General features: G+C 39.4%; 1 protein-coding gene across 2 annotated transcripts; it reads right to left on the bottom strand.

The window, feature by feature from the left end:
• Positions 1–5217: 5217 nt before the first annotated feature.
• On the bottom strand, positions 5218–11002 carry Flacc (Fl(2)d-associated complex component). 2 transcript variants are annotated; one of them, XR_012411791.1, is made up of 5 exons: positions 10684–11002; positions 7699–8507; positions 6188–7636; positions 5413–6127; positions 5229–5351 (listed from the first exon to the last, which is right to left on the bottom strand). XR_012411791.1 is itself a non-coding variant. In XM_073977523.1 (4 exons), the coding sequence occupies exons 1-4, from the start codon at positions 10854–10856 to the stop codon at positions 5478–5480; spliced, it is 3081 nt and encodes a 1026-aa protein (XP_073833624.1). In that variant the 5' UTR covers positions 10857–11002; the 3' UTR covers positions 5218–5477. The 2 variants fall into 2 exon arrangements, 1 of the variants encoding a protein (XP_073833624.1); XM_073977523.1 differs by having other exon boundaries at positions 5218–6127.
• Between the last annotated feature and the right edge of the window lie 11969 nt (positions 11003–22971).

Consider the following 22971-nt stretch of genomic DNA (forward strand, 5'->3'; position numbering starts at 1 on the left):
TTTTATGTTTGTTTTGTTTTAGTTGAAGATTCAATCATATGATTGTCTAAGTCTGGAGTTTCCCCCATTGGCTTAACTTCATCAATTTCCTCTTTGCAGAGAAAAATGTTTACAAAACGCACTGACAGCTTGCAAAATTAACTGATCGCTACCAATATCATGATTTCATCCCGGCGAAGGGAATTATCAATTGGCTTTTCAGTTTTTGAAATGATGAATTTTTAGTGAAAACCTGAACTCTTTAAGCATCGAGTATTCTCATGTTAATGAGAATGATGCTCACTTTTCGGCTTTCCCAAAAAACACCAGAACAAAATATTTGCAAGCTGACAGCACGATTCAACTAAGAAATCATCGATTTCTGTTAAGTTGAAATAACATCAACACAGTTACCTGTGAGTATGTCGTTGGAATTTTATTTACAAAATTCCGTTTTGCGCGAGCCTTCGCTGTTTTGTGTTTGTTTTGTTTTAGTTGAAGATTCAATCATATGATTGTCTAAGTCTGGAGTTTCCCCCACTGTCAGTGTGTTTTGTAAACATTTTTCTCTGCAAAGAGGAAAGTGATGAAGTTAAGCCAATGGGGGAAACTCCAGACTTAGACAATCGTTTATTGTTTTATTAAAAAGGAATGAGTCATAATCTGACGTTGAGGCTAAAATGATATCAAACAATGGCCCGAATTGCATTTCGATTGAGTTTATAAATGCAGTCTTGAGGATGTTATATTTTCAAAACTTTGGTCTTGAATCAAAAAATTTTTTCTGAAGCCTATTTCACCCTATTTACAATATGAATTAATAAAATATGCCCTCATTTGTTCTTTGTCCCGTAGTCGATGTAAGAATTCACATACCTAAAGACTGCAACTCCCCCACGCAGGGAATACACGTATGTATACTTTTATCGTCTTTTTCATTCTTCACCCCTATTACCTATTTTTTCTTCAAGCCGGAAACATTGAACGAAATCGAGGTTCCGCGATAAACATATGTCTGATTTCTGACAACAAAATACGACACACGGAATGCCGGGGCGGAGGAAAACCCAGGTTCAATATGGATGTGCTCGGTTTGTCACATTCGATGAGATCCACGAGATCCAATAAATGCATCTCTGGGATTGTTATGGCCTACGACAGGGACTATGTAGCTGCATGCTGCGTGTCGTCGTCATAAAAATACGAGACTTCGAGGTAAGATAAAGTAAATAATGGATTTTATGAGTCAAGAAAAAATATAACGGCCCCTGCGATGCAGAAAAAAAAACAACTGCAGCGGATTCATTCGTACCGAGTGACCCGAAACCAAAATGTTTCGGCCAGCTACAACAACTGCAGCTTACAACGTATTGAGGAAGGCACCAGAAGTATAGGTGGGTGACTAGCTTTCCTATTGCACCAGTCTGTTAAATACAGACCTTTCTCGCTTGAGCCTAGCTCTAATCACCCGTATATAGAGGTAGCACTCAAGTGTGGAAGTGCCGATGTAAATTTGAGTAACGTATACATTCCGCCGATAAATAGCATTCATAAATTGCATCAATTATGGGAAAACTAATTGGCCTAGTTTGAGAGAGTTCTATAATCACCGTTTTTGGAGATGTTCCTAACCCTTCAAATGTTATATAACCTATCTCATCCAGAGTTTCTCTTGGATCGGACCATCTACCCATAATTGTCTCCATCACCTCTGAACGCCTCATCCACGAATTGACCTAGTTGGTCGTTGAGCATAAGCAGAACAAGTGGCTAAATCATTTAAAGAAATGCAAAATTGGAGCCCGAATAAGTGAATTTTGGGCAACGGTTAACGGGACCTCATTCATGTTTGGCGACGTTACGCCGACTGATCCGTAGAGGTTGGGCTAATCGACAGTTTGTCTAGAACCCCGGCAGTTACAGGGCTAAGAAACGAGAACTATAATAAAACATTGTTACAACAACAAATTGGTTTTCTGAAAAAATCCACGTTTTGTGGTCTGGTGAAAAATATCTTTAAAAAATACAAGTTTCGTGGTAAGGTGAAATTTTTTTTTAAAAAATCCACGTTTCGTGGTATGGTAATTTTTTTTTAAAATCCACGTTTCGTGGTATGGTGATTTTTTTTTTTTTAATTTAACGTTTCGTGGTATGGTGAATTTTTTTTTTTTAAAAATCCACGTTTCGTGGTACAGTGAATTTTTTTTTTAAAAATCCACGTTTCGTGGTATGGTGAAATTTTTTTTTTTTAAATTAACGTTTCGTGGTATGTTGAATTTTTTTTTTTAAATTAACGTTTCGTGGTATGTTGAATATTTTTTTAAAAAATGAACCGTGGTATGGTGAAATTTCTTTAAAAAAAAATCCATGTTTCGTGGTATGGTAAAAAATATCTTTAAAAAATACAAGTTTCGTGGTCTGGGGAAATTTCTTTTAAAAAATCCACGTTTCGTGGTGTCGTGCAATTTTTTTTTAATTAACGTTTCGTGTTACGTCGAATTTTTTTTTTAAATCCACGTTTCGTGGTTTGTTGAACATTTTTTTTAAAAAATCAACGTTTCGTGGTATGGTGAAATTTTTTAAAAAAATCCACGTTTCGTGGAATGGTGAAATTTTTTTAAAAAATCCACGATTCGTGGTATGGTGAATTTTTTTAAAAAAAAAAATCCACGTTTCGTGGTAAGTTGATTTTTTTTAAAAAATCCACGTTTCGTGGTAATTTGATTTTTTTTTAAATCCACGTTTCGTGGTAAGTTGATTTTTTTTTTAAATCCACGTTTCGTGGTAAGTTATTTTTTTTTTTAAATCCACGTTTCGTGGTAATTTGATTTTTTTTTAAAAATCCACGTTTCGTTGTATGGTGATTTTTTTTTTTAAAAATCCACTTTTCGTGGTATGGTGAAATTTTTTTGAAAAATTCTACGTTTCATGGTATGTTGAATTTTTTTTTTTAAATCAACGTTTCGTGGTATGATGAATTTTTTTTTAAAATCAACGTTTCGTGGTATGATGATTTTTTTTAAATCCACGTTTCGTAGTATGGTGAATCTTTTTTAAAAAATCCATGTTTCGTTGTATGGTGATTTTTTTTTTTAAATCCAAGTTTCGTGGTGTTTTGAATTTTTTTAAAAATCCAAGTTTCGTGGAATGGTGAATTTTTTTTTTAAATTCACGTTTCGTGGTATGGTGAAATTTTTTTTTAAAAAATCCACGTTTTATGTTATGGTGAAATTTTTTTTTAAAAATCCACGTTTCGTGGTAATTTGAATTTTTTTTTAAAAATCCACGTTTCGTTGTATGTTGAAATTTTTTTTTAAAAAATCCACTTTTCGTGGTATGGTGAAATTTTTTTTAAAAATCAACGTTTCGTGGTATGATGAAATTTTTTTTTAAATCAACGTTTCGTGGTATGATGATTTTTTTTTTAAATCTACGTTTCGTAGTATGGTGAATCTTTTTTAAAAAATCCATGTTTCGTTGTATGGTGATTTTTTTTTTAAATCCAAGTTTCGTGGTGTTTTGAATTTTTTTAGAAATCCAAGTTTCGTGGTATGGTGAATTTTTTTTTAAAATTCACGTTTCGTGGTATGGTGAATTTTTTTAAAAAATTCACGTTTTGTGGTATGGTGAATTTTTTTTTAAAAAATCCACGTTTTATGGTATGGTGAAATTTTTTTTAAAAAATCCACGTTTCGTGGTATGGTTAATTTAAAAAAAAATCCACGTTTTATGGTATGGTGATTTTTTTTTAATCTACGTTTCGTGGTATAGTGAATTTTTTTTAAAAAATCCAAGTTTCGTGGTATGGTGAACTTTTTTTTTTAAAAAATCCATGTTCGTGGTATGGTGAACTTTTTTTTTAAAATCCACGTTTCGTGGTAAGGTGATATTTTTTTTAAAATCCACGTTTCGTGGTATAGTGAAATTTTTTTAAAAAATCCACGTTTCGTGGTAAGGTGACATTTTTTTTAAAAATCCACGTTTCGTGGTATGGTGAAACAATTCTTTAAAAAATCCACGTTTGGTTGTCTGGTGAAAAAAAATTCTTTAAATGTAATATTCATGTTTTGTGGTCTAGTGATGGGTGGAAAATTTCTTTAAAAAATCCACGTTTCGTTGGATGAAGAAAATTCTTTAAAAAATCTGCTGATGAGTGAAAAATTCTTTAAAAAATCCACTGTTGGTGGTGTAGTGGTGGGTGAAAAAATTCTTTAAAAAATCTGCTGATGGGTGACAAAATTCTTTAAAAATCCATGTTTTGTGGTCTGATAATGGTTTAAAAAATTCTTTAAAAAATTCAATTTTTTTGGTGTGGTGATGGTTGAAGAAATTTCTTTAAATAATCCACGTTTTGTTGTCTGATGATGGGTGAAAAAATTCTATAAAAAATCCGGTGATGGGTGAAAAATTCTTTAAAAAATCCACGGTTTGTGGTCTGGTGATGGGTGAAGAAAATTCTTTTAAAATCTGGTGATGGGTAAAAAAAATTCTTTAAAAAATCCACGGTTTGTGGTCTGGTGATGGGTGAAGAAAATTCTTTAAAAATCTGGTGATGGGTGAAAAAAATTCTTTTAAAAATCCAAGGGTTGTTGTCTGGTGATGGGTGAAGAAATTTCTTTAAAAATCTGGTGATGGGTGAAAAACATTATTTAAAAAATTCACGTTTTTCGGTATGGCGATGGTTGAAGCAAAATTATTTAAAAAATCCACATTTTGTGGTCTGGTTATGGATGAAGAAAAATTCTTTAGAAAATCCACGTTTTGTGGTCTGGTGGTGGGTCAAGAAAAATTGTTTAAAAATGTTCGTTTTCTGGTCTGGTAATTGGAAAAGAATTCTTAAAAATACCACGTTTTGTGGTCTGATTACCAGTTTTTTTTTTTTGAAAAATTAATAAAATAAGTAAAAGGTAAAGTTAGTATACGTACCATAATGACGTAGGTGCTTTTTTTTTTGGTAGCAGAGGGAATAAATTTAGTTTGTCGATTATGGCATTCGTCCAAATGTTGACTCCACTTTGCGTCCAATTTTTTCTTTTTATTTCATTTCACTGCAGTTTATTCGAAGGGTTTCCCGACAAAGGTGCACATTGCTTGCCGATAGTTCCGTTCTCTCTGTTAATGTTCTTTCATTTTCCTAAAAACCTTCACTCGACAGCGTTTCTTCTGTTTTCCACTTCAGCACTCTCTGCTAATCAGATACAATTTGCTAATTTTTTTAAAAAAAAAGTTCATAGATCCTTTCTTTTACCTTTCCATCGGTAAGACAATTCAGTTTATTTCATCTCTTCATCCATTGTATTCAATTCATTCATACATTATTTTAAAGATTTCAAGGTTATGTTATGTGTGTATATGGTCTTAAAAACTATTTGCTAAAATACATTCAAGAAATAATAGTATAGAATATTAATTAAGCATATTTTAATTAATTACCTAATGAAAATAGTTCATTTGTTCTGTTTACCAGACAGCTTCCAAAAACATGGGAGGTGTACAGTTTATTTAACTTCTAATGTTCGCTGAAAAGCCGCTAAAGCCATAGCTTTAAGTTTGTCACTAGTAGCAGGAATATTGCGTGAAATTGGACATTCTCTGGCCGGTAGGCCACACAATTGTCTACGCAATTTAAGATCTTGTCGGGCACTCAGAGCCCTACTATTTACACCACATGCATTGTTGATTAAATTGTTGCGTTCCATTTGTAATTTACGTTGAGCTACTTGCATACAAGCCAATGGTGGTAAATTATCAATGTTGATGGTTTCCGTTAAAGGTTTCAATTCAGGTTTCTCTTCTTTGGGCTTAATGTCTGAGGTGTTTTCATCATTCTCCATTGGCGTTTGGGAATCTTCATCTAAGGTGGATAACGATGAGACTTCATCTTTGATTTCTGATTTGATGGTGGTTTCATCTTTTATTTCGGTTTTAAGGTTAGATTCATCTTTTACTTCCTCTTCCAATTGCTGCTTGGCATTGGCCAGCAATTGTTTGGCATATTCTTCGCCGGCCATGCGCATGGATATACCAATATCCAATATAATACGATGTGGTTGCCATTTTTCTTTGGCACTTGTTGTGGGACAGGAAGGTAAGCGTTTAGTTTCAGCAACCAGGGAAGACCAGTCTACACCCAAGGCATCACCAACACCTAAAAACGAAAGATAATGTTCAATAAACTTCTATTAAAATCCAATTTGTCATAACTTACCCTTGGCGGCCCTTTCCTCCTCCAATTCTCCATCGGATATTTCTTCAAAATCCATTATTTCTTCCTCGTCACCCTTTTCCTCGTTGGCTTCCTTGTCCGTAGCTGTTTTAGTTTGAGAATTTGAATCTTCATTATCAAGTTTGGCCTTCTTTTCGGTTTTGTTCAAAATATCATCGTCACTGTCACTTATTTCACTTAACTCCCCGGATTTCTTCTCCTTTTCAGCACCGGCAGCCTCTCCTGCCGATTGTTCAGTTTGTTCTGCAGCCCCCTCACCGGTGTTACTTGGGGTGTTCTGTTTATCTTCAGCTTCTCCCACAATTTCTCCAGCTTCTGGTTTATCATCTGTGGCTTGGCCAGTTCGGTTGGCTGTTCCGACAGCTTGTCCCAAAATACTAGGATTTGTGGTACCACTTGCAGCACTTTGCGCAGCAGCCTTGGCCGCAGCCACTGCAGTATTTGCAGCTGCCAATGCAGCCTGTTGCTTCTTCAAAATGTTGGGGTTAGTGTAGGTCATGTTACGTTTATTGGGGAATCGTGGTGAACCCTCATGGAAACCACCGCCAGGTGTTGGCAAGCTCAATAGAGCTGGTGGATGATGAGCTCTAAATCCATGAATGCCAGGAACTCGTTCACCATGTATAATGTGACCACCTCGGCGATAACCACCCCTGCCACCACGTTCACTTCGTGGATGATGCATCATTGGACCTGGAGGACCACGTGAATAGCTTGGAGGTCCTGTTGCTTCTTCCCGCTCACGCCAATCCCAAGGTCTGCCACTGGGTGGTATTTTTTCACGTGACTCTGGCAGGTCACGTTTGTCATGTTCCAGCCAAGTGTCACGATTTGGTTCTGGTTTCTTGGAAACCTCAATCTGACCCTCTTCAGCATCCCAATCGGTTTCAGATTGTGGTCTTTGTTCACGAATAGATGGAGGAGGAATTTTACCAGGCAAAACAGAGCTGGTACCCCTTTTCGGGCCACCAAAGCCACGAGCCGATGAATGTGAGGATGGGCCTGGTTCTTCAGTGGGCCATTCACGTGGACTTCCCATCCATTCTTTGCGTTTCCAGTCGGAACCAGGGCGACCAACGTAGCCACGTTCTCTTTCTCTGGGTGGTGGCAAACGATCACGTTCTTCGGGATACAAGTGTTCAGGTTCCATTTCACGATAGTCACGAGGATCATGCATTTCGCGGGCACGAATTTCCCTTTCTGAAAGCCATGGTTCACGGCCACTACCACCACCACGTCCGCCTTCCTCTATGAAGGGCCGTTTATAGGCACGTTCTCTATCATCTTCGGGGTAAATGTCACGGGGATCAGTACGCATGCGGCTGCCGCTTGATCCGGGATATTCGGAGGGGCTCATTTCACGGCGACGAGCAAGATATTCACGTTCACGCAGTAACTCCTCGCGTTCCAAAATGGCGCGGCGTTCTCTTTCTGGTAAGAAAAAAGGGAAGATATTTAAGTAACAGTAAATTCGAATTGTGTTTCCTACATACCTTCCTCATAATCATCAGTGCGGTGCTTGCGCTCATAGCCATGCTCATAGGGATCCATATCCCTTTTGGTCCTTTCCAAAGACCGGTCACGTGGCTCAAAGCCGCCACGACCACCCATGTCACGTTCTGGACCACGGGCCAACAAACGCTCACTTATAGGCTTACCATATTTCTCTTCCTCCTCACGCCGCAATTTCTCGCGAGCCAAACGTTCCCGCTCCCTTTGACGTTCTTGACATCTGGCCAAAGCCTCGGCCCTTTCCTTTTCGCGAGCAGCCTCACGTTCACGCCGTTCACGTTCCCTTGCCATATCCTCGTGACGCATTTTTTCATGACGTAAACGTTCCCTCTCCGCAGATGGTGTACGATCTCGTGTACGTGTCTGTATAATAATCTTTTCCCTTGACATTAACTGGTGATGTACGCGTGGTGGTGTCTTCTGTCTGGGGACATCTTGGTGAATGCGTATTTTTGTAATTTTCGTTGGCGAACGACTGCTGCGATGATGATGCTCACGTTCTCCACGCTCTCGTTCACGCAACGCCCGATGTTTCTCCTTCTCCCGTTCACGCCGCTCTTTGCTGGCAGCACGAAGATGCTTACGCTCGGCCAACTTTTTCAATTTAGCCTGCGTGGCTGGGGAGAGTGCCCGATGAGAGTGACCACTTAAGGCTAAGGCAGCTTTCTTCTTCAACTTGGCCTCCTTGAGTTTACGTTTCAGGTGATTGCGTTTCGCCTCCAATTTCTTTTGACAACGTCTTTCCTTTTCCCTCTTGTGGCGTTCATCACCACTTGAGCTGCTGGAGCGTCTGAAAGAAATACTCGTTGGGTTTTCATAAAACTCACATAACTCTCATGGTAGGAAAATAAATGGTAACAGCCATGGTGTAATAATATAAGGTGTAAGTGACAATCAAGGGCTTTGATGTAAGCGAAGTAACTTGAGTGAGTTTGAACGTAAAACTCAAACCCCTTGCACAAATGTATTACAAAATGTTCCTAAACCAAACCTAAATTCAAACATGAATCTTTAGAATTGTTGTTGTTAAAGCACTAACTGGTAAATAATAGGGTGTCTGGTGTCGTAAAAGGCATCACCGGTAGAACAGATCTCTAAACATATGTAGAGAGATATGTTTATAGATCTGTTAATGGTAATGCTGAAGCAGATGGATGAGTTGGGAGTGGAGTATCTTACTAAAGTTCTCAACTTGTCGCTATTCACCCTCATTGTTCCCGAAGTCTGGAAAATGGACAGGGTGGTCCCACTACGGAAGCCCGGCAAGGATGCCAGCAAAAGTGAATCGTACAGACCGATTTCGCTTTTGTCGCCCGTAGCAAAGACCCTTGAGGCCTTTGTCCTCCACAGTATCAGAAATAGTTATCAAGTTGCTGATCATCAGCATGGATTCCGTAAGCAGCACAGCATGACAACTGCACAGCACGCCATTACCACGCATATTTGTCAAGGAATCAACCAGAGACGGCTGTGCGATGAACACTTGACTTATCTAAAGCCGTTGATACAGTCAGGCACTCTACGTTGTTTGAGGACATTGAGCAGACAACCCTCCGGCCAAGCTTCAAACGTTGGATAGTCAACTATATGTGTGGACGCCAGTCGTACGTGGAATTCAGGAATAAGAAGTCCAAACCCCGTAGAGTGAAACAGGGAGTTCCCCAAGGTGGGGTGATATCTCCGGAACTGTTTAACCTCTACCTCTCCTGTATTCCACCCCCTCCAGACGGCATTGAGATCGTGACGTATGCGGATGATTGCACGATCCTGGCGTCGGGTACCTATCCTGATGACATCTGTGAGAGACTGAACAACTATTTAACCGATCTTACCACCTTTTTCTATTCGAGGAATATGCAGATTTCCGCCACAAAATCAACAACCACTCTGTTCACCACATGGATAGCGCGATTTGGAAGAGAATTGAATGTCGTGGTCGACGGTAGCAGAATTCCGACCACAAACTGCCCCAAAATTTTAGGGGTCACATTCGACACTACTTTCAGTAGTTACGAGGTCCTCAAGTCCCTAGCCGGCAGCACTTGGGGTGCAGATAACGAAACGTTGTTGACCACATATAACGCGATAGGTCGGTCCGTGGTAAGCTATGCGGCGCCAGTCTGGTCCCGGAGATTATGTGATACGAATTGGAAAAAGATTCAAACTTGCCAGAATGCCGCCCTGAGAACAGCAACAGGATGCCTCCTCAAATCTTCAGTGAACCATCTACATGAGGAGGCTAAGATTCTTCCAGTAAAGCAACACAATGAGATGCTTTCGTTGCAGTACCTGCTTGGATGTTACCGTGTGAGCCATCCCAATCACCAGTCCGACACATTCAGGCAGATCAGGAAGGATATCCATGCTCTAGAGGGAGAGGTCCAACGATACAGGAGAGAACCCCTAGACCAACAAGCATATCAAGGAGGTTTAAATAGTATTCACACGGATGCAGTTGCTAAGGCCATAAGCAAATATAATGTGAATAAAGACCTCGAAATACATTCCCCATCTATCGCAGATGAGGAGTGTCAGCTGCCACGACAATCCAGAGTAGTTTTGGCTCAACTACTCTCGGGATATTGCAGTCGCCTAAATTCTTATTGGGCGGAAATCGATCGCGCCTTGCAAGACATCTGCCCAGTATGAGGAATGGACCCGCACGACACAAAACACCTTTTTTTACCGGCCCGCCAAACCTATTCATCTAACTCCAATGGATCTGTGGCTACATCCCATCGAAGCAGCCTCTTTCCTGGAACTGGAGATAGACCCAGAGCCAGATTGAACAGAGGAACGAACATACAAACATAATAAAAAAGAACACTGTTACAACAACAGATCTCAGATCTTTACAGAGAAATTAAGAAATAAATGGGTATACTAGCCATCGTAGCGGTCCATTCTACATTTATAAAGGCGACTAAAATATCCTCAACTTATTCTCCAGATAAATAAAAACTTACGCATTTGCTTTTCTTTCTTTCTTGTGGCTACGATGTCTACGTTCATCTTCTGAACTGTACGAGCTGGATTCACTGCTGGAATCACTGCTACTACTGCTGCTTTCACTGCTCGACTCTGCCGCCTTACGGGCTTTTTTATATCTCCTCAAGGCTTCTTTAGACTTCTTGTCCATTTTTCCTTTCCCAATTCCTTCTTCAATTGATTGATTTTGCGTTGTGGACGTTTTAGTTTGGAGTTGGTTGATTATTAGTTCAACAAATAAAATAATTTCGTGAAATGAACTATAGGAACTACGATTTACCAAGTCGCTTGTCAATTGTGAACGCCGCCAAACCGAGTTGTTTTAACGGCGCCATCTAGTAATCCATTCGGATTTGGTTCAAGCCTTGAAGAGAATGGCTAAACTATTTGAGATTTGAAAATTGTAAGAATGCTATATTCAAGTAGATGGCGCTGTTTATTCATTCACCGATTTTAAACTCTTTTTATACCCTCAGCATTTGATACGATGAAAATGTGCCTCATCGAAATAATGGTTTTAAACCCCAAGTATGTTTGGACGAAATGTGTTTCAGACAATTTGGAGTCGATCTAGCCATGTCCGTCCGTCTGTCTGTCCTGCTGGCTGGAGCGCACGATAAATCTCGAATGGATAACCCGATTCGGTTAAAATTTTGGCTTTCGTAATATTTTGCCCAAACTTAGTTTAAGTTCGAAGATGAGCTACATCGGTCTACTCCTTCCGGTACCTCCCCCACAAAAGTTCGAAAATGTTCGGAAAATTTGTGCGCACGATAACTCTTGAAGGGAGTAACCGATGTGGTCCATACTTTACCCATCGTGAAATGTGTACCAGACTTAATTAAGGTTTCAATATGGACTCAATCGGTCCACTCCTTCGCGTACCTCCCACACAAAATTTCGGAAAAGTTCAGTTTAGGGCCATCTCTCGAATCGCTTTGATTTTTCTTTTAGCAACTTGTATTCACTGCCCTCCGTACGACGGTACAAGTTTCATCAGGGGCAAGTCCATACTTCCTGAGAAAATAGCATAAAACTTGCAAAAACCCCTATGACACCGTGTGAGGTGGTTGGAGCGAAAGATAACTCTCGAACGGATCTGCCGATTCAGTCAAAATATGTCCTTAGTAATATTTAGTCCAAACATAGTTGAAGTTTGAACATAACTCATATCGGTCCACTCCTTCAGGTAACTCCCCCACAACATTTCAAACATGTTCGGAAAAATTGTTCGTACGGTAACTCTTGTAGGGAGTGGCCGAATTGGTCTATACTTTACACGTCCTAATATATCTACCAGACATAGATCAGGTTGAAATATGGGCTATATTTGTCCACTCCATCCGTTACCTCCCACACAAAATTTCGGATAAGTTCACTTTAAGACCTGATATCGAATCACTTTGATTTTTGTTCAAGCAACTTGCATTCGCTGCCTCAATTACGATGGCAAAAGTTTTTTTTAGTGGCAAGTCCATACTTCCTGAGCAAACAGCCCGAAGAGTGTAAAAACCCCCTATTAGTATCTCCTCCGCAAAACTTTTGATATTTAATCCTAATCAACATTTTCGTCGGTTCAAAAGCACAAAATTTTTAAAACCCCCTAAATACATACGTATTTTGGGAAACAATTTTTTCAATATACACAGGCTGAGGGTATATCTCTGTCGGCAAAACCGACCGATACTTTTTTACTTGTTCTTTTGAAATTATATTTTTGTTAACTTGTATAACTTTAAATAAAATGTTTTTTAAAATGTAAACCATACATGGCCCATACACAGGTCTGTACGATAACTTCGCAAGTACTCAGCAAGTTCTCAGTAACTTCTCTCCACTAAGTTTACTCTCTCGAAGCTAAAAATTTGCAGAATGTTATCGAACAACAATTTGCAAAAACTTGCAAGAAGTCAGCTGATTTAACAAACAAGAAGTTTGGCGGATATGATTTAATTTAACGAAGATTGTTTATAATTATGTTTGATTATCCATTGCTACAAAAATAATTCTCTTTCCATATCATAAATTAACGGCTGGCCGTCCACATAGTGTTCCTCATACTCCATGGACGCTCCGCTTTTTGCTGGGATGTGATACATTATAAATAAAATAATCATCACAAACTACAAAATAAGATATTTTACAAAATAAGTCGTTTTCCATCATATATTTAGTTATCTCTTCTCCTTTTTATCTTGTAATTATTTTAATAACCAAAGCTCTGTTCCTTTACGTGCAAGAATCTTCAAGTTTTACCACTTTTTACTCGAAAATCGTTCCTTTACTTCAGACACAATACAATTCATATGAGTGCAGTTTACAACTTATACTACTTTTGCCGCTTTTACCACTTTCAAAAGTAAAGGAACAGACCACAAATGTTTGTTTATGTTTTTGCCAAGAATTGCAAAGTCCGCCACTCTTCTTCTTTATTTACTCATCCGTTATCCGGATATAAGTGATCGTACAATTCATTTTGTGTTTTAATATTTATCGCATTATATTTATGTTATAGTATAGTGGTTGTCAGCTCTCTGTGTCTTGCAGCATTCAGCAGATCAGTTTCGTCGGTATAACCTGTCCAGTCCATGATGTTTTTGAGCCAAGATGTTTCTTTTCTTCCTCGAGCACGCCTTCCATCAATTTTTCCTTTTAAAATTGCTTGTAAAATGTTGTATTTATTGTTCCTTAATACGTGTCCAAGATATGCTATTTTGCGACTTTTTATTGTTGTTATTAACTGCCGGCTTACATTCATCCTTCTTAGTACTTCGTCATTAGAAATTTTCGCAGTCCATGGTATTTTCAGTACTCGCCGGTAAATCCACATTTCGAAGGCTTCCAATTTCTTTCATCAGAGGATTTGAGCGTCCAAACTTCTGTTCCATATAGCAGCACCGACCAAATATAGCATTTTATAAAACGTACTTTCGTTGTTACGTTTATGTCATGGCTTTTCATAAGTTTGTTGTATTTACAAAAAGCATCTCGCGCCATCTCTATACGACTTTTAATCTCTTTCGAGGGATCCCATTGGTCGTTTATTAGTATCCCTAGATATTTAAAAGATCGCACTCTTTCAATTTCTGTACCTTGAACTTTTAAGGTCACATCTGTATGGGGATTTTTTCTGCTTATGACCATATATTTCGTCTTCTTCATGTTTATTTTAAGGCCATATTTCTCACTTACACGTGCAAGTTTCTCCACAAGTTTCTGGAGACCGGATATACTTCCAGCCAGTAATGTGGCATCGTCCGCATACCTTATGTTATTAATTATTTTCCCATGAATTTTTATTCCGACGTTTTCTCCTTCTAGCGTTTCTTGGAATATTTTCTCTGAATATACATTAAACAATAAGGGAGATAGAAGACAGCCCTGTCTAACACCCCTTGAGATGCCAATTTCTTTTGTTGGTTCTCCACTTACTTCAATTCTTGCCGACTGATTCCAATAGAGACTTTTTATGCACATAAGTTCATTGTCTTGCATTCCTATATCATGTAATATTTCCATTAATTTATCGTGTTTGACGGTATCGAAAGCTTTTTCGTAGTCAATAAAACACATGAATACATCCTTCTGGGCATCCCTGCATTTTTGTGTTATAATTTGGATGCAGTATAGTGCTTCTCTTGTACCCATTCCTTCTTTAAACCCAAATTGGGTATTTCCCATGTGTGCTTCACATATTTTGTATATTCTACTATGAATAATCTTTAGAAATATCTTCAAGGCATGACTCATTAAGCTAATGAGTCTGAAGTCACTGCATTGTTTTGCATTATTTTTCTTGGGTATTGCGATGAAGGTTGATTTTAGCCATTCTTGTGGATAATTTCCAGTGTTGTATATGTAATTAAAAAGGTTGACTAGTAGATGTATATTGCTGGAATCAATAAGTTTCAGTAATTCTGATGGGATTTCGTCCGGTCCTGTAGCCTTTCTGTCTTTCAATGATTTTATAGCGCGTTCTACTTCGCTCTGCGTTATAGGAGTCCCTCTTCTTGGAATTTCCGAATCATCCTCATAAGATGATCGTTCGCTATCAGTAAAAAGATTGGTAATATATTCCTCCCATATATGCTTCCTTCCCTCCAAGTCAAATACAGCTTCATTGTTTTTGTTAATTAGAACTGGATTGGTTATTTTCTTTCCATATACTCCGGCGGCTTCCTTTAGCTTCTTGTGGAGGTTAAAATCATCGTGTATACTTTGTAGAAATTCAATTTCCTGGCATTTGGCATTCAAATTCGCATTTTTGGCTGTTCGGGTCGCAGATCGTATCTCCTTATTTATCTCCCAGTATTTTTCATAGTTTTTATTTCTGTATTTGCTTCGCTCATTCCATAGTTCTCGAATCTCGTCGGTAATCCATTCTTCTGTTCTTGATGATGTTCGCTTTCCCAGAGTGTTCTTTGCAGTCGTGTTTATAACATCTTTCACCTTGTTCCACAATTCGTGCATATTTTCTTCATTCAACTGTTGTAGTTGTCCATTTATATTGTTTTGCAGCTCATGTTTAGTTGCCGAGTCTTTAAGTTTTTCAATATTCATTTTATTTTGGGGCTGTTTTGTCCGATTTGATGCGAGCTTAATTCGTATATTTGCCACGAGTAAGTTGTGATCCGATGGCACATCTGCTCCTGGGTAGGTCGAACATTTTGTAACACTGGAGAAATATCTTTTATTTATTATTATGTAGTCTATTTGGTTTCTCACAATTTGGTTTTCATTGTCCTGTGGGGATTTCCAGGTGTATAACCGTCTGGGATGTAGGGGAAAACACGTATTGGTCACTTTCATACAATATTCCTGACAAAATTGCACTAGTCTGTCTCCTCTATCATTTCGTTCGCCTAGGCCATATTTTCCCGTAATATTTTCAACTTCTTGGTTTCCGACCTTGGCATTAAAGTCGCCTTGTATTATTGTTATTTCGTGTTTTTTTGTCATCTTTAGTAACTGCGCAATATCATTATAAAATTCTTCGACTTCATTCAAATTTGCATCTCCAGTGGGAGCATAGACTTGTATGATATTAAAATTTAGCGGTTTTCCGTTTATTTTTAACAACATTGTCCTGTCTGACTTTGGAACGAATCGCGTGACACAGGCCGCTATATGATTTTTAACAATAATAGATACTCCTCTTCTGTGAGCACCCTCCTGGTTTCCTGAATGATAGACCGTCATATTTTCTGATCTGAAATCACCGCATTCCGTCCACCATGTTTCGCTGACACCTAAGATATCAATTTGGAGTCGGTTCATCTCGCTTATTGTGTTATGAAGTTTTCCACTTTCGTAAAGACTTCTCACATTCCAAGTTCCAATTACAAGTTTTTGTTTAGTTTTACCTCCGGGGATTCTTAGCACCCTCTGATTGCCGGAGACTGAGGGCCGTTTGTTTTGCGTTGTATTGTTCATGTTTTGTACGATTTTCAAGGGATTATACATCAGTGGTTTCCCCTTGCCTTCTGATGGGTTTATAGTTTCCTTCTATATTTCAGCCGCTCCACTGGAGTACAGACGCTGCTTGCTGCCGCCGAATCTCGATCAGACGCTGCCTTTTTCCTTTTTGTTTTTTTTGGTTCGCCCCGCATATTTTATTTTTGCGATACCCGTCATATCTGATGAGCGTTCCCCTATCCACCACCTGGGGAGGCGTCCGATGGGAGAAAACAAGGAGGGAAAAAAAACTCCGCACGAAAAAGTCCGCCACAATACATTCGAATTTAAATCAGCTGATCAAACTTGCAAATTCTTACAAGGAAAATTTTGCTTGCAAAAACTTGTAAGTTCTCAGTAACAAAAGTCTCCAAAATTCTCTCACAATTCTCTCCAAATTCGCTCTCTTTTACTTTACAAGTTTTACAAGTTTGTTATCGAACAGCATTAGCTTCGTTCCCGTACTTTTTAATGGTAAAACTCGTAAAAGAGAGAACTGCAAAAAATTTGTTCTTACACACAAGTTTTCTGAAATAGTTCGGGAACGGAAAAATGGAAAATACGTCAAAAAAACTGGAACAAATGTCAAAGTCGGCGTATCAGCCAATCAGACGCCGGCAACCATGTTACTATTTTTTTACTCGCCCAAATTTGTCGTGTAAAAAGTTTTTAAAGAGAGCGTCATTCAGCGCCATTTTTGTTTAAAGAGAAGTGAACATTTTACAACTTTTTTGTGTACGGGAACGCTTTTTCGAGTAAAATGTGTAAAAGTCGTAAAAATTGTAAAAACTTTTTAGTTCTGGAACACAGCTATTTTGTAAAAGTTTTTACAAACTTGTGGGTTATCGTACAGACCTAATGCTATATTCATGTAGATGGCGCTCGCCAGTAAATCGGAGTTCTGTTATTTATAGTACGTTTATATATAACCGGATTTAACAAACCCAATTCCATTACATATACGTCTAACAAATCCTCATAAAGAAGATTAACCCTACAAAAGGCTATAATATAAACATGGCCTTATATGCTGTTTATATTATGGCTATTTGCAGGGTTAACCCTCTTTATGAGGATTTATTTGAAATATAAGCAATGGAATTGACATTTGAAACCCAGTGGGTTTGTTAAATCCGGTTGTATATAAAGGTACTATAACTTTAAATAAAATTTATTTTAAAATGTAAACTATTAAGCGGCCCATGCACTATCAAATTGGCTTGTCCAGCCGATGAACTCCTTCTATGTGTGTGTGCCTGATAAATGTGTAGCAAAGCGCAAATTTTCCTCTGAAAATGAATGAACTTAAATTTTTGTATTAATTTTTTTTTTGTTAGACTTAAGCTTGATGATCGAAATTGTTTGCAAGTGAAAAAGGAAAGCCAAGGACTCGAACCCACAAGCCACCGGTTTCGCTGTTAACTGGGGAGCTCTTCAGACCTATCGACTGTGGAATGGCTTCTTTGTCCTAAGACTTTTGGCTTTTCAAATAAATAAAAATCATTAAATGATCTCCGCCCTAAGAGGCAAAATTTCAAAAAAAAAAAAAAAATATTTCTTCACAAACACAATGATCTCTTTTTCAAATTTCCTTTTTGACAATTTTTAAGATAAATTGAATAAGTAGACAATAAAAAGATTCAATAACAGAATCATACGAAGTTGTTCATGTTGACTTTGACATTACCTTCATTGTGAACTTGATTATCCACACCAATTCTAGAATGAATGGCAATTTTTCACAATTAAAAATGCAACGAAAAATATTGCGAAAAAAATTAAACACCTCTCGACAAAAAATAATTCATTTTCAATTCATCAATGTCAAAAACCATTAGGTGACATTTTGATGAAATGTTTAAAAATACAACCTTCCCAATTATTAATGCTTAATAATTTAACACGAAACATTCACATTGCCGCCAATTGACATAATGTCGCAAAATATAACAAATCCCAGAAACATGTGTAAATTTCTTTTCAATATTTAACACTTTGTCCAATAATGTTTCGATAAATTCAAGGTCATGAACACGTTTCAGAATGCACCAAAGTTTTGCATTTGGAAATGTCGCAACATTGCCTTCGAGCGGTACATTTGCTTGCAATGTCATTTGTCAATATAATAAACAAATTCTTTGACAAATTATTGAACGGCTACGATAGATGGAAATGAATTAAACACGGGGTCCATGAAAAATCGCCAAAGTCAAATTTTTCTTCTTGAAGAGACCTTCATGCTCCAATGGAATGAATGAATGCCAATCACAAGCAGCAACAGTAGCAGCCCATTGGTGGTAGCATCAATGCGGGAGGGTTTTTATTGCAAATTGCGTTGTACGTTTCTTTTCGGAATTATTGGGAATTTCGTTTTTCTGTAAACCGCCAATAATTGCATTTTCCACTGCAGCAACATTTTATTAGCAATGACAAGTTGTTTTTATTGAACATTTTGCGTAATCAACAGAGGTAATCATTCTTTGTTTACGTGATTAAATGTACTTTTTATTAAAAACGTTTAACAAGTACCAAAAACTTAAGTCAAAGTAGCATCTGTTGGCCAATAAAATTCTTCTCTTTTTTCACAACTGATGTTGTTTGTTGTGTTTTTGGCGGTGCCGAGGTAGACGAAGTCTTATACTACCTCAAAATTATAGGAACCAACTTCCACTGTTGGTCCAAGCGTTATGGACGTATTGCGCGTCGACACCATGAACTTTGTCTTTTCGCCGTTTACCGCCAGACCCACTTTTGCTGATTCTCCTTCGACATTCTTAAAAGTATCAGTTACTTCTTTTACTGATCATCCCATGATGTAAATTTCATCAACATAAGCAAGTAACATGTGGCTGTTGCTGTAGATCGTGCCACTTCTTTTGACATTGGCATCTGGTATAATATTTTCCCGCTAGATGTTGAACAGGTCACACGGAAGGATGTCTCCTTGTCTGAAACCTCTTTTGGTACTGAATTGTTCGTTGAGGTTCTTTCTTATTTTAACTGAGGACCTAGTATCAGTTAAAGTCATCTTAAAAAGCCGAATGACCTTGGCGGGGATACCAAATTCAGACATGGCTTGGAATACCTTTGGGCGTAGGGGGCTGTCGAAGGCTGTCTTATAATCGACAAAAAGGTGGTAGGTGTCGATCTGCATCTCTTCAATCTTCTCCAGGATTTGCCGAAGGGTAAATATTTGGTCAATGGTGGACCTGTCAAGTCTAAAGCCGCATTGGTATGGCCCAATTTTTTCATTGACCACAGGGTTTAGTCGTTCGCGTAATATCCCTGACACTATCTTGTAGGCAATAGGGAGAAGACTTATGCCCCTATAATTAGAGCATACCGTCTAATCTCCTTTTTTGTGGGCGGGACACAGGATATTCAGGTTCCAATTGGCGGGTACGCGTTCTTCCTGCCAGATATTTTTGTTGTTGTAACAGTGTTTTTTATTATGTTTGTATGTTCGTTCTTCTGTTCAATCTGGGTCTATCTCCAGTTCCAGGAAAATGGCTGCTTCGATGGGATGTAGCCACAGATCCACTGGAGTTAGATGAATAGGTTTGGCGGGGCAGTTAAATAGGTGTTTTGTGTCGTGCGGGCCCATGCCGCATACTGGGTAGATGTCTTGCACGGCGCGGTCGATTTCCGCCCAATAAGAATTTAGGCGACTGCAATATCTCGAGCGTAGTTGAGCCAAAACTACTATAGTTTGTCGTGGCAGCTGACGCTCCTCAGCTGCGATAGATGGGGGATTTAAAAATGTGTTTTGTGTCGTGCGGGCCCATGCCGCATACTGGGCAGATGTCTTGCACGGCGTGGTCGATTTCCGCCCAATAAGAATTTAGGCGACTGCAATATCCCGAGCGTAGTTGAGCCAAAACTACTATAGTTTGTCGTGGCAGCTGACGCTCCTCAGCTGCGATAGATGGGGGATGTACTCCGAGGACTTTATTCACACTATATTTGCTTAACGCCTTAGCAACTGCATCCGGGTGAATGCAATTCAAACCTGCTTGATATGCTTGTTGATATAGTGGTTCTCTCCTGTATCGTTGGACCTCTCCCTTTAGAGCGTGGATATCCTTCTTGATATGCATGAAGTTGTCGGGCCTACGCACAAGATGGTGATTGGGATGGCTCACACGGTAACATCAAAGCAGGTACTGCAATGAAAGCATCTCATTGTGTTGCTTTACTGAATGAATCTTTGCCTCCTCATGTAGATGGTCCACTGAATACTTGAGGAGGCACCCTGTAGCTGTTCTCAGGGCCGCATTCTGACAGGTTTGAATATTTTTCCAATTCGTATCACATAATCTCGGGGACCAGGCTGGCGCCGCATAGCTTAAGGTAGAATTAGACGTGACATAACCATAAAGCCATAAGACCATATCAATCAGCTGATTGAACCAAACCTATGGAAATCAATGTATTGATTAGTTGTGACATAACATAATGCCATATCCATAACCATAGGAAACCAATTGAGTTTTGGTTTTCTATGGTTATACCGTTATGGCTATGTCACGTCTAATTTTACCTTTACCACGGACCGACCTATCGCGTTATATGTGGTCAACAAGGTTTCGTTATCTGCACCCCAAGTGCTGCCGGCTAGGGACTTGTGGACCTTGTTCCTACTTTTCAGTTTGTCACAGATAGCTGTGGCGTGTGCGCATGACTTGAATGTAGTGTCGAATATTTGGTCAGTTCGTGGTTGGAATTCTGCTACCGTCGACCACGACATTCAACTCACGTCCAAACTGCGCTGTCCATGTGGTAAACAGAGTGACTGTTGATTTTGTGGCGAATGGAAAAAGGTGGTAAGATCGGTTAAATGGTTGTTCAGTCTCTCACAGATGTCATCAGGGTAGATATCTGACGCCAGGATCGTGCAATCATCTGCATACGTTACGATCTCGATGCCGTCTGGAGGGGACGGAATACAGGAAAGGTAGAGTTTAAACAGTTCCGGAGATATCACCCCACCTTAGGGAACTCCCTGCTTCACATTACGGAACGGTTAAGTCACTCTCGAACCCTGGATGGAGGGAAGTATCAGAAATAGCTATCAAGTTGCCGATCATTAGCATGGATTCCGTAAGCAGCACAGCACCAACACCAACGCTACACGCCATCTGCGCATATATTTGTAAAGGACTCAACCAGAGACCGCCGTGTGATAGAACAGTGATGGCGGCGCTTGAATTATCAAAATCCTTTGATACAGTTAGGAACTCCACACTGTTTGAGGACATTGAGCAGACAACCCTCTGACAAACCTTGAAACGTTGGATAGTCAGTTATATGTATGCCATTCGTACGTGGAACAAGAAGTCCAATCCCCGTAGAGTGAAACAGGGAGTTCTCCAAGGTGGGGTGATATCTCCGGAACTGTTTAACATCAACCTCTCATGTATTTCGCTTCCTCCAGGCGGCATCGAAATCGTAACGTATGCGTCAGGTACCTTCCCTGATGACATCTGCGAGAGACTGAACTCCTATTTAACCGATCTTTTCCACGCCACAAAATCTACAGCCATTGTGTTCACCACATGGACAGCGCAGTTTGGAAGAGAGTTGAATGTCGTGGTCGATGGTAGCAGAATTCCAACTATAAACTGCCTCAAAATATTCCTAGCCGGCAGCAGTTGGGGTACAGATAAAGAAACCTTTTTGACCACATATAACGCGATAGGTCGATCTGTGGTAAGCTATGCGGCTCCAGTTTGGCCCCCGAGATTATGTGATACGAATTGGAGAAAGATTCAAACTGTCAGAATGCCGCCCTGAAAACTGCAACAGGGTGCCTCCTCAAGTCTTCAGAAGACCATCTACATGAGGAGACAAAGATTCTTCCAGTACAGGAACACAATGAGATGCTTTGTTGCACTACTTGCTTGGGTATTACCGTTAGAGCCATCCCAATCACCATCTGGTGAGTAGGCCCGACATATTCAGGCACATCAGGATGGATATCCATGCTCTAGAGCAGCATCAGGCAAAGGGTGCACGCACGCTCTTTTGGAGCGTACATTTATTCACGTATACAACATGTGGAGAGAACAAAACAATTTAGTCTCAGCTGAGCAGGCAATGAAGAAGGTTGTGCGTCGCTTCTTTTGTTAATTTGTGTATGCGTCCCCTCCAATACTAATGCAAACAACGCAATGTGCAATGTTGGTATGGGTTGTCTGATGCTGCTCTAGATGGAGAGGTCCAACGATACAAGAGAGAGCCACTGGATCAACAGGCATATCAAGTAGGTGTAAATAGAATTCACACGGACGCAGTTGCTAAGGCCATTAGAAAATATAGTTTGAATAAAGTCTTCGGAGTACATCCCACATCTATCGCAGCTGAAGAGCGTCATCTGCCGCGACAAACCAGAGTAGTTTTGGCTCAACTCGGAATATTGCAGTCGCCTAAATTCTTATTGAGCGGAAATCGATTGCGTGGGTGACGTAGGGGATGGAAGATACCAAGGAACGGTCCTGACCGGCTTTAACATGGCAAAGCCCAGGATTTATCTTGGTCCCTCTTTCATCTCAAGTGGACACTGACCTCCCCGTGGTGTCCCCTGGGGAGCTGGCACTGGCACATCCTCCTGTAGAGACCAGGAAGGTAATTTGGTAACTGTTACAGGTAGTGTACTCAGGATATGGAAAGAACATTTTTCAAAACTGTTGGTATCCAATAGCAGGGAAGACGACGAAGATACCACAGCCCCAATCCCTGAAGATTGCCAAGATGAGGTAAAGACAGCAATAAATCGTCTGAAGAATAATAAGGCAGCAGGAGCCGATGGCTTA

This window comes from Musca autumnalis, unplaced genomic scaffold (genome assembly GCF_047663935.1).
Source record: "Musca autumnalis isolate F117 unplaced genomic scaffold, ASM4766393v1 scaffold_3, whole genome shotgun sequence".
NCBI classification, from domain to species: domain Eukaryota; kingdom Metazoa; phylum Arthropoda; class Insecta; order Diptera; family Muscidae; genus Musca; species Musca autumnalis.